Here is a 12,229-nt window from a genome sequence, read left to right as displayed (position 1 = left end):
CCAGGTGGACCTGAGCAGCAGGGTTGTACACTATCTTAAAAAACAAAAACAAATGCCTGAGCATTGTCTCTGTATTTCTCCACTTATAGAGTCTGTCTCTAACTGTACCACTATCATATAAATAAATACTAATATTATGTAACTTTTCATCTTGGAATCATAGCTAATTAAAGAGTTGATATCAAACTTGGCTTGCCTTACCAATACAGAAAGTAGGTGTGTCATCCTTTTGGCATGTGGTGGGTAGTCATTTCAAAATGACCTACAGATGGTGGGTAGTCATTTCAAAAGCAGATATCTTTGCAAGAAAAGAAATCATATTGCATTTCTCCCACAGTATGCTTACTCAGTCTCTAAGCCGACTCAGCTAAGGTGACTTAATGCATATTTATCTACAAGTAATTTGTACATAATCTGTCATGGGATTAGAAAGAAATTTTAAAAATAATATGAAGTTTGGGAATTTTGTTTGTTTTTAGTAAACAAGGTCTTATTCTGTTACCCAATGTGGAGGGCAGTGGCACAATCATTGCCTCAAACTCCTAGGCCCAAACCATCCTCCCACCTTCTCAGCCTCCCAGGTAGCCTAGGACTACTGTCAATTTTGTTTTAGTTTTAGTTTTATTTAACTTGAATTTTATTCATTTTAAGAAGGTTGAACCTTTATATTCATCTTATGTCTGCTCATATTCAATGTGGGGTTGCATATTTGAATGTTTTTTTTCTTTTTTTGAGACAGGGTCTTGCTCTGTCACCCAGGCTAAAGTGCAGTGGTATGAACACAGCTTAGTGCAGGCTCCACTGAGATCAAGCAACCTTCTGTCTCAGCCTCTTGTGTAGCTGGTACTATAGGCATGTGCTACCATGCCCATCTATTTTTTTTTTTTTTTTTTTTTTTTTTTTGAGAAGGAGTCTTGCTTTGTTGCCCACACTGGAGTGCAGTGGCACAATCTCAGCTCACTGCAATCTCTGCCTCCTGGGTTCAAGCAATTCTCCTGCTTCAGCCTCCTGAGCAGCTGGGATTACAGGTGCCTGCCACCATTTCTGGCTAATTTTTTGTATATTTAATAGAGATGTGGTTTTACCATGTTAACCAGGATGGTCTTGATCTCCTGACCTCATGATCTGCCTTCCTCAGCCTCCCAAAGTGCTGGGATTACAAGGTTTTGTACCCAGCCCCAGCTGATTTTTTTGTAGAGACAGGGTCTCACTTTGTTGCCCAGGCTGTTCTCGAACTCCTAGGCTCTAGTGAACCACCATGCCCAGCCTGAGATATTTTCATTGATAGAGTTGATAGGATTATTGACTAATTGCCATTGGATGGTGGGAAATCAAGATTGGGTTGCCATTTCATGGAATACCAAGAGGATGATAGAGTTAATAAAGACACTGAGAAATACAGAAATTAGTTTTCCTTCCTTGTTTCCTATTTGCATAAAACCAACCATTTTAAATTATTATTTTTTTTAAAAGTTATTTTTGGCCAGGCTCAGTGGTTCATGCCTGTAATCCCATCACTTTGGGAAGCCAGGGTTGGCAGATCACTTGAGGTCAGGAGTTTGAGATCACCCTGGCCAACATGGTGAAACCCCATCTCTACTAAAAATACATAAATTAACCAGGCGTGGTGGCAGACACTTGTAATCCCAGCTACTCGGGAGGCTAAGGCAGAAGAATCGGTTGAACCTGGGAGGCATTAAGCTGGGAGTATGCCTCTGCACTCCAGCCTGGGTGATAGAGTGAGACTGCATCATATTATTTTGAAACCATGTCTTATTCTGTCACCCAGGAGGGAGTGCAGAGGTATGATCATAGCTCATTGCAGCCTCAAGTACCTGGGCTCAAGTGATCCTTCTTCTTCAGCCTCTCAGGTACCTGGGACTACAGGTGTGTACCACTATGCTCAGCTAATTTTTTTTTTTTTTTTAATTTTTTTCTGTGTAGAGATGGGCTTTTACTATATTGACCAGGTTGGTCTGGAACTCTTGGCCTCAAGCTGTCTTCCTGCCTCTGCCTCCCAAATTACTGGCATTATAGGCATGAGCCACTGCGCCCAGCCTTAATTTTTATTTGTGTAGAGATAAGGTCTTCCTCTGTCACCCCAGCTGGAGAGCATTGGAGTTGATTGCTCACTGTAGCCCTGGACTTCTGGGCTCAAGCAGTCCTTTCTCCGCAGCCTCTCAGGGAGCCAGGACCACAGGTATGCATCGCCATACCCAGCTAATTTTTAATTTTTTTTTTTTTTTTTTTTTGTGGAGACGAAGTCTCACTTTATTGCCTTGGCTGGTCTTGGATTGCTGGCCTCAGTCCTTCCGTATCAGCCTTCCAAAGTGCTGGGATTATAGGTGTGAACCACCCATGCCTTGCATTTGGGGCTTTTTTGTAACCCTCTCTGCATTTAGTTGATTAGTTTTTTGTTCAGCTCTCTTTATTATATTACAGTGTGTCTTAACGGAGGTTATGGATTTCATTTGAAGTAAGAATTAGAATATTACCAATAATTGAATCAGTCTGTTCCTCCCATATCTTTCACTTTCCCTTTCCCAGCCCCAGGCATCTTGAATTTTAAATCATTCTAAATACCGTGAAAATAACTTTGATCACAAACATAAATGTACTTAAGCACTATGTGACATGTAATTTTGTTTGTTTTTAAGGTTTATAAAACATGGTATGTTCAGACTTGCTTTTTTCTCTTTTGTTCACTTCATGTTTTTTAGATGTATTCACATGGCTACATTATCCATGTAGCCATTTATTTTCACTACTGTGAAATCCTCTTGTGTGTGATTCTAATCCAGTATAATTATCCATTCTATTATTGAATAGGCAGTTTGGATTGTATCCTGTGGTTTCTGTGTTACACATATATGTACTGTCTTGTGTACACCTCACAGTACACATACAGGATTTCTCTTAGATGCAGTGCTACTCAAAGTATGGTTGGTTGACCAGCCGACACGTCAGGATAAGGAGCTTGCATCACTAAGCTTGCTGTCTGTATCATTCGTCACTTTTTCGTCAAATGAATTTGTCAGTGAAGGAAGAATATTGAACATACTTGAATATTGATCTTTGAACACTTCTTGCTCAACTCCTTATTTCGTTGTAGACTGGTTCTATGGGTAACAACATTTTAGGAAATTCAAGTTTTTGTTTGTTTGCTTGCTTGCTTTCAGATAGGGCCTCACTCTGTCACCCAAACTGAAGTACAGTGATGTGATCACAGCTCTCTGCAGCCTTGACTTCCCAGGCTTAGCAGTCCTCCTGAAGCAGCTGGGACTATTAGGTGTGCCCCATCATGCCTGGCTGATTGGCTTTTTTTTTTTTGGTTTGTTTTTTGATAGAGATGGAGTCTCACTACGTTGCCTAGGCTAGTCTCAAACTCCTGGTCTTAAGTCGATCCTCTTGCCTCGGCCTCCCAAACTGCTGGGATTATAAGCTTGAGCTACCACACCTAGCCTGGAAATTTCAGTTTTTTCCCCAAAGTGTGTGTACTATTTTACATTTCAGGCAGCAACACTGGATCCAGTGCTTCCTGGTGTTAGACTCTGTTGATCTAGCAGGCGTAAAATGACATTTCATTTTGATCTTATATTACATATCTTTTTTTTTTTTTTGAGACAGAGTCGCAAAATCCTGCCATCTAGGCTGGGGTGCAGTGGCGTGATCTCAGTAGTACACTACAACCTCTGCCTCCTGGGTTCAAGCCATTCTCCTGTCTCAGCCTACTGAGTAGCTGGGATTAATGGTGTATACTACCACACCTGGCTAATTTTTGTATTTTTGGTAGAGATGGGGTTTTACCGTGTTGGCCAGACTGGTCTTGAACTTGTGACCTCAGGTAATCTACCCACCTTGGCCTCTGAAAGTGCTGGGATTATAGATCTGAGCCACTGCACTGGGCCAAACCTTATATCTTTTCTTATATTTTTTGGTCGTATGTACTTTTGTAAAGCAATTATTCCTGACTTGCTTACTTTTGTATAATATTTGTCTTTTTCTTTATAGATTAGATCTTATGTACTAATCTTTTACAAGTTACTATACTACATGTTTTCTTCCATTTGGTTACTCGTTTCTTTTCTTTTGGAGTCTTTTAATGGAGAGGAGAAGTCCTTGATTTTAATAGTTATACATTTCAAGGATGGATGCAATAGCTTGCACCTGCAGTCCCAGCACTTTGGGAGGCAGAAGTGGTTGGATCACTTAGGGCTAGGAGTTAAGACCAGCCTGTGCATCATAGCGAAACCTCCATCTCTATCAGAAAATAAAACTAGCCAGACACAGTGGTGCACGTCTGTAATTCCGGCTACTCAAGAGGCTGAGGTGGGTGGATCAGTTGAGCCCAGGGGATGGAGGCTGCAGTGAGCTATGATCTTGCCACTGCACTCCAACCTGCATTACCGAGGGAGAACATTTCTCTTAAAAAATATATAAAAGTAATTTTTTTAAAGTGTTGTTTATCTTTTATCCTAAGTGCTTTTTGTGTCTTAAGATATTCAAGTTTTATTTCTTCACGTGTCTATCTAGAATTTTTTTGGTTGTTAACATATCAAAATGCAGTTGGTTTTATATGGTAATTTTATAGCTCACTGCCTTCCTAAACCTTGTCATTATTTCTAATAAGTTTTCTGCATATTTTTGTTTTTAGACAGTTTTACTCCCCGCAAAGTTTAACCATTTTCTTTTCAGCTTTCCTTTAATTTTCTTCTTTTTTCCTTTGAAACAGGGTATCACTCTGTTGTCCAGGCTGGAGTACAGTGACAAGGTCTTAGCTCACTTCAGCCTTGACCTCCCAGGCTAAGGCAATCTTCCTCGCTTAGCTTCCTGAGTAGTAGAGACTACAGGTCCTCATCATCACGTCGGGCTAGTTTCTGTATACTTTGTAGACATAAGGTTTCGCATTGTTGCCCAGGCTGGTCTCTAACTCCTTGACTCAAGTGATTCTCACTCACCTTGGCCTCCTGAAGTGCTGGGCTTACAGGCATGAGCCACTCCGGCCAGCCTAATTTCTTTTTCTTAATTGACTGTGTTGGCTTTGGCCTGTGTGACAGTATTGAAGGGAAACAGTAATATTGGTATTCTTGTCTTGCTCTTTATTTTATAAAGAGAATACTGTTGGCATCTCTCAGTGCAGAATGATATTTGTTGTAGGATTTTTGAGAATAGGCTTTTGGAGATCAGGAACATTCCTTGTAGCCTTCGTTTTCCAGGAGCTTATAATGGATAATATTGAGTTTTATCAGACACTTTTCAGTGCATGTAATTAAATAGGTTTGTAGAGTAACTAATATTAAGTCATCCTTCTGTTACTAACATATTACTCTGTCTACTATAGTTATTCTCTTTTTTAATATATTGCTCTATTCTGGTTTCAAATAATTTGCTTAGTTTTTTATTTGTGATTACAAATGAGATTTAGCCTAGTGCCCTCTGATATTTCTTATTCATTGTCTCTATTTGATTTGTGAATCAAGGTTATACTGGTATCATAGACTAAGCTGGGGGTATTCCCTCTTTTTCTATTCCCTCTCTCTCTCTTTTTTTTTTTTTTTTTAAAAGACCGGGTTTCACCATGTTGGTCAGGCTGGTCTTGAACTCCCGACCTCAGGTGATCTGCCCGTTTTGGCCTCCAAAGTGCTTGGATTACAGGTGTGAGCCACCGTGCCTGGCCTTTTTTTCTATTCTTTAGGAAAGATTATGTAAAATGGTAATCATCTTTTTTCTAAGAGTTTAGTAGAATTTTTCAGAATAAAACATCTGGACCTGTGTATTTTTAAGGTTTATAGTTATTTCCATTTTTCTAACTAATATAAAGACAATTCAGAACTTCTTTTTCTTCTGGAATCAGTTTGATAAAAAAATTTTTTTTAGCAATTTTCTCATTTGATCTAATTTTAAAATTTTACTTGGAATTAAGTTTTTCAGAATATATTACCACTTCCTTTTTGACTTTGCTCTGTCATGTTCTTTCTTCCATTCCTCCTCTAGTTTTTTTATGCCATCTCTCTTTTTTGATCAGTTATATTTGTCATTTTTATTCATCATTTGAAAGAACCAACGTTTGAAAATATTAATTCTCATGTATAGTTTTCTAAATCCCTAGTGTATTTTCTTCCTATCTTCTTTTTTTTCTACCTACCTTCTATATTGTTTTCTTTTTCTACTATCTATTAAAGGACATAGAGCATATCCACTTTTAGCCTTTATTTCTTTTCTAATTTAAGCCTAAGGCTTTGTATTCTCTGTAATTACTACTTTTGCTTCCCACAATTAAGTTTCCAAGCATAAAGAAGTTTATTTTTATATTTTAAATACTGATTTTATTACATTGTGGTTAGAGAAATTGATCTGTATGGCAGTGGTTGTTTGAAATATGTGAGGACTCACTTTGTGACCTAATTTATGATCACTATTTTTAAAATGTATGAGAGGTTGAAATTAATGTGCATTTTTCCCTAATTGGTGGATGTAGAATTCAGCATATGTACATTTGTACCATCTTTCTGTGTTCATATCTGCTCTATATCTTATTGAGAAGTGTATTCAAATCCTTTATTATGATGTTTGTCTTTGTTTCGTCCCTGCCATTATCAGTTTTTGCTTATATGGGTTTTTTGTTTGTTTGTTTATAGATGTAGTCTTGCTCTGTCTCCCAAGCTGTAACACAGTGGCGCAATCTTGGCTCACGGCAACCTCTGTCTCCTGGGTTCAAGCAGTTCTCCTGCTTCAGACTCTGGGACTATAGGTGCACACCACCGTGCCTGGCTATTTTTATTTATTTATTTATTATTTTTTTGCATTTTTGCATTTTTAGCAGAGACAGGGTTTCCCCATGTTGGCCAGGCTGGTCTCGAACTCACCTCGTGATCCAGCCATGTTGGCCTCCCAAAATGTTGGGAGTGAGCCATGAGACCCAGCTGCTTATTTTGACATTAGTTTATTAGGTTCTTAAAGTATAGAAAATTAATAATTTTCTCATGTGAAATAACAATTTTCTCATGTAATTTGTTTTTGATATGTGCCTCTGTTATACTGTGCTGGACTTGTTGGGTTAGAGAAATATTATCTCTAACCCAAATAACCTCTCTAGTCAAAATATTATCCTCTTGAGATTTCAGTGAATATCTGGGTCAACCATGTTTCCCCAGTACCTGAGTCAAAATATATACTTAAATGAAAATGAATTATTATTATTATTTTTTTGATGGAGTCTCACTCTGTCGCCAGGCTGGAGTGCAGTGGCATGATCTCGGCTCACTGCAGCCTCCACCTCCAGGGTTCAAGCAGTTCTCCTGCCTCAGCCTCCCGAGTAGCTGGGACTACAGGCACATGCCACCACACCCAGCTAATTTTTGTATTTCTAGTAGAGACAGGGTTTCACCATGTTGGCCAGGATGGTCTCGATCTCTTGGCCTCGTGATCCGCTCGCCTCGGCCTCCCAAAGTGCTGGGATTACAGGCGTGAGCCACTGCACCCGGCTGTGAAAATGAATTATTTTTATTTTGCCTTTTTAAAAACTTTTTATTTTAACGCATACAGAAAATCGAAAATCCTAAGCAGATAGCCTAGCTCATTTCTCTAGGAATGTCTCCTGGCACCCTAGGACATTCCCTTTGCCCACTGTTCTGAATGCTGACACCATAGATTATTTTTTGCCTGTTTTCAAACTTTGTCATATAGAGTGTGTGTTTTGTGCCTGACTTCTTTTGTCAACTGTATGGCTATGATATTTGTCTGTCTTACTATGTATATTTGTATTTCAGACACTCACAGCTGTGTAATGATAACTTTTACCTTTTACACATTGGATTATTTGTTCTTATTCTTTTACTTGTAGAAGGAGCTGAAGAGGAAAAAATGGAAGCCGATTCTGATGGTCAGCAGCCTGAAAAGGTAACACAGCAGTAAAACCACAGATAGCATGCCTTTAAGAGCATAATGGTTTGTTTTTTGTGTGTTTTTTAGTTTCTCTTAAGAGACTCTTAAATAATTCTATCAGCCACTTGGACTTTGCTGGTTTAAGGTATAGTTCTCACAAGATATAATATAGGACATTTTTCATTTATTTAATGGGGGTAAGGTATATTCACTCTCTATCCTCTTGTGCCCCTTTCAGACAGAGTTGGGAATATGAATACAAAAGTTGTGGTTCTTGTGAATATCTAATTATAAGGTTTGAGTCCTATACTTGTGCCAGAAGAGAATGACAGCATAGTAAGTGATTTCCTATGAGGGCTAACTGCCTGCAGAAAAATCTTTAGATAAGGATTAATGAGAAGGTGAAATTTGAGGTAGGTTTTAAAGAGTAGGTAGAACTATAAAGATTGAAATAGAGATTAGAAAATCAAAGATTCCCCCTAGTTGAGGAGGAGAGACACTAAAGCCAGTATGTGAAGAGCTTCAAAGTAGCCAGTATGTTAATGGCTGAATCTCTGCTCTGTAGGAGAATGTAAATGCATGATGGATGAGGCAGAACAGGACATTACAAAGGTCAAGATGTGGGCCTTTGTTTTTTGTTCGTTTGTTTCTGAGACAGAGTCTCAGTCTGTCTCCCAGTCTGGAATGCAGTGGCATGATCTAGGCTAACTGCAACCTCTGTTTCCTGGGTTCAAGCGATTCTCCTGCCTCAGACTCCCAAGTAGCTGGAATTATAGCCATGCACCACCATATCCTGCTAATTTTTGTGTTTTTAGTAGAGACGGGGTTTCACCACGTTGGCCAGGCTGGTCTTGAACTCCTGACCTCAGGTGATCCACCCGGTCTCGGCCTCCCAAAGTGCTGGGATTACAGATGTGAGCCACTGTGCCCAGCCCCAGGCTGTTTTTAATCAACAAATATTATCAGTTCATTCCACCCACATTCCCTTGCTTTATAGCAGAGTATGCAGAGGGCAGGGTCTCTGTGCTTTGGAGGCATATTATCTTGTGAGCACTCTAAGTGCTGAAGTGGTAGAAAGTATTGCTCTGAATTTATTATTTCTTTTCCAGCTCTTCTCTTCAAGTTACTTTTGAATATAGTCTTTATTTCTTGCCAAAACTATTGGAACCTTTTGCTAGTCTAAGATAATTACTCATAAAAAGGTCTGGGTTGTTTTTTGCTCACTGCCTGTCCTCTTGTTTTGTATCCCTTTTAGGCAGAAAACAAAGTGGAAAATGAAATGGATGAAGGTGATAAAGCACAAGATGGAGAAAATGAAAAAAATAGTGAAAAGGAACAGGATAGTGAAGTGAGTGAAGATACCAAATCAGGTAATTTGAGGAAATTCCTTAGATATTATTATGTAAAATTCTAAAAAGCACTGGAGAAATGTAGGTGGTTATTTATATAGAAATATTTCCTTATTTATTTTGGGTTTGTTTCTTAATGTGACAATAAGTACGTAATTGAGTTTCATTTAGCAGATAGGTACTAATACTAATGCTGGTGGCTACACTTTTCCTCTGTGCTTTTAGTATGTAGAAGAACAAGTTTATTCAACAGGATTGAAGTCACCTAACAGACTTGCCATTTTATTTTCTGTGTCAGTTGCTGATGCACCCCATTATGCCTGTCAGGCTTACAGAAGTACTCCGTTCTCAGCTTCTGATTTCCTACAGACCTTAGACTTCCTTGAGCATTTCATTGACTGACGAGCAAATGCTAGTCTTAGACTTAGTTCCCCTAAATTTTCCTTTATATCTATCTAAGGAACCTCCACATAGAATTTAGCATAATGATAGGAAAACAATTGTACTGTTTTGAAAATATGTCCTCAATAGAGGCAGACCTAAATGCATGGAATGGCTCAACAAAACTCTTAAAAGGAAGAAAAAAGCATGAACATCTCTTTGTCGTATCAGTCCTAGTTTGTTATGTGGTGGAGGTAAAGGAGAAAGATAGATTTTTGAGACTGGGCACACTAGTAATAAAGCTTTCTGATATTTTCAGAAGAAAAGGAGACTGAAGAGAACAAAGAACTCACTGATAAATGTAAAGAAAGAGAAAGTGATACTGGGAAGAAGAAAGTAGAACATGAAATTTCCGAAGGAAATGTTGCCACAGCCGCAGCAGCTGCTCTTGCCTCAGCTGCTACCAAAGCCAAGGTTTGCCCCCGACAGCCCTTTTCCAGTGCTCTCTTAAGCCATGAATGGTCGTATTGTTTTTAGTTAATTGGGAACATTTAGTATAAAGAGCTTTGCTCCCAATCGGAGATGACTATTTGCTTGAATGGCATTTCTAGGTTAAGAAATCCACAGGCAGGAGAATGATGATAGAAATAGCAGATCCAGTCAAAGGGTGACTTCTTTCATTCCATTCATTGTGACATTTAGTCTTGTAAAGACTATACAAATTTTTAAGTCTCTTTGAGGAACTGATTATTTTGTTTTTAATTTGCTGTAGAACTTATCTTAGACTGTTGTTCCAATAATTTCTACCAGATTGAAATATTTATGATTTTTAAAACAAAAACCTGTTTCCTTGTATAAATACTTCTCCCTGATCTTACGGACTGAAAGTAGAGAGAGAGAGACCTTAAAATAGCTCTTTTTCTTCTTGAATTTGCCAGCTTTTCTGGGGGTGGTTTTTTCTATTTATAGTATTAGCTGCAGAGTGTATTTAAGAAGACATGAGAATGTTATTTTCCTCTCTTTGTGTTAATTTAACATTTTAAGTCATTCTAAACATGAATATGTAAAGTTTTTAAAAATCTTTTCCCCTTTTCTTCATTCTACTTCAGAAGTACTTTCCTTCCATTATAGGATACCACATTTCAAGAAATAGTGATTACTAGAACATTGAACTGTTCTTGATCTGTTAATAAAGATGCCTTTTCATGGTCTTTAATTCCCCCAGATCATTCAGATACTATGAACTACCTCTCTCAGTGTTTAATCTGATGAACCAATTCAAACTACGAGATCACTGTTTTGAATGCCCACCCATCTGACAAGAGATCGAGACAACAGAGGTTAGGGAGGTGTTTACAGGCCGCAGCACATGTTCAGTCAACTTAGACAGTTACTCCGGCTGATCATTGTTATTATACTAACTTGAAGTCCTACAAATTCATACTGGCTGCTGTTTTCCTAATAACTAAAAGTAGCCAATACTTCCTAATAATTAAAATTAACTAAAGAATCAGAAAGATCAGGAGATGTTTTTCTGATTCGTTAGCTAATATTAGTTATTGTCTCTCCCCTACATCCCCATCACCTCTGGGAAGTTTTGAGGTATGTGTTTGCTTAAGTGACAGCTAATGTAATTTGACATTTTTCAGCATTTGCTCTTTCATTGCAACCATCTTTTTTAGTATGTCTTCTGGCACGCTAGAGTTTAGGCGTCTCTTTGTCTCTAAGCTGCTCAAGTTCTCACTGTAATACTGTCATTAGGTGTCTTAGAGAATTTAAGGATTATCTTGGTCATAGTCTCTCACCATGTGTATATATATATATATATGGTGAGAGACTATGACCAGGAATTTTTTTTTTTTTTAAGAGGCTCACTCTGTCCCTCTGGCTGGAGTGCAGTGGCGTGATCTTGGCTCCCAGCAACCTCTGCCTTCCGGTTCAAGCAATTCTCCTGTCTCAGTCTCCCAAATAGCTGGGATTATAGTCACCTACCACCGCAGCCGGCTAATTTTTATATTTTAAGTAGAGATGGAGTTTTGCCATGCTGGTCAGGCTGGTCTCGAACTCCTGAGTTCAGGTAATTCACCCACTTCAGACTCCCAAAGTGCTGATATTGCAGGCATGAGCCACCATACCCGGCCTCTCATGTTATAAATGAGGAGCTAGAGGTGGACAGGGCTTTCTCCTTTGTGCTCTTCCTCAGTCTTCAGTTCTTCAACTTCAGCTCATCTTTGACTCCTGGTTCCTTATTTTCCATAGCTGTTCAGCCAGCAAATCCTTCATGGTGCTTTAGATCACCTGCTACTGTCCAGCTGCTCACTCAGGTCAGCCTCCCTTAATCTTTTTCCTGTCTCCTCAATCCCATTCTCTAACCCGAAGCCAATGTAATCTTTTTTGCTTTTTAACTTGTTCTTAAGTATAACTTACATTCAAATAAATGGGCATATTTAAGAGTACACCTTTGTGAAGTTTTGACAAACTGAGCCCACCTATGTCACAAGCATCCATTTTAATAAACATAACTTACCAGCCCCTCCAGAAGCTCCCTCTTATTCCAGTTACTTTGCCTTTTCTGGAGAGTAATCATTAGTCTGTCTCCTTACACTATATATTAG

General features: G+C 38.7%; 1 protein-coding gene across 9 annotated transcripts in view; it reads left to right on the top strand.

The window, feature by feature from the left end:
• SMARCC1 (SWI/SNF related BAF chromatin remodeling complex subunit C1) overlaps window positions 1–12,229 on the top strand; it is a 187,391-nt gene that overhangs the window by 125,193 nt on the left and 49,969 nt on the right. For 7 of the 9 annotated variants that reach the window (XM_035275228.3, XM_035275230.3, XM_054245578.2 and 4 more), the window contains 3 exons: window positions 7,844–7,899; window positions 9,140–9,254; window positions 9,934–10,088. In XM_035275228.3, the coding sequence (XP_035131119.1) occupies window positions 7,844–7,899; window positions 9,140–9,254; window positions 9,934–10,088 (326 nt within the window). The remainder of the gene's footprint in view (window positions 1–7,843; window positions 7,900–9,139; window positions 9,255–9,933; window positions 10,089–12,229) is intronic. The other 2 variants (XM_078350733.1, XM_035275227.3) reach the window with 1 other exon arrangement.

This window comes from Callithrix jacchus, chromosome 15 (genome assembly GCF_049354715.1).
Source record: "Callithrix jacchus isolate 240 chromosome 15, calJac240_pri, whole genome shotgun sequence".
Lineage (NCBI taxonomy): Eukaryota > Metazoa > Chordata > Mammalia > Primates > Cebidae > Callithrix > Callithrix jacchus.
The sequence above is the reverse complement of the archived record's forward strand: the minus strand, read 5'-3'. Positions and strand labels throughout refer to the sequence as shown.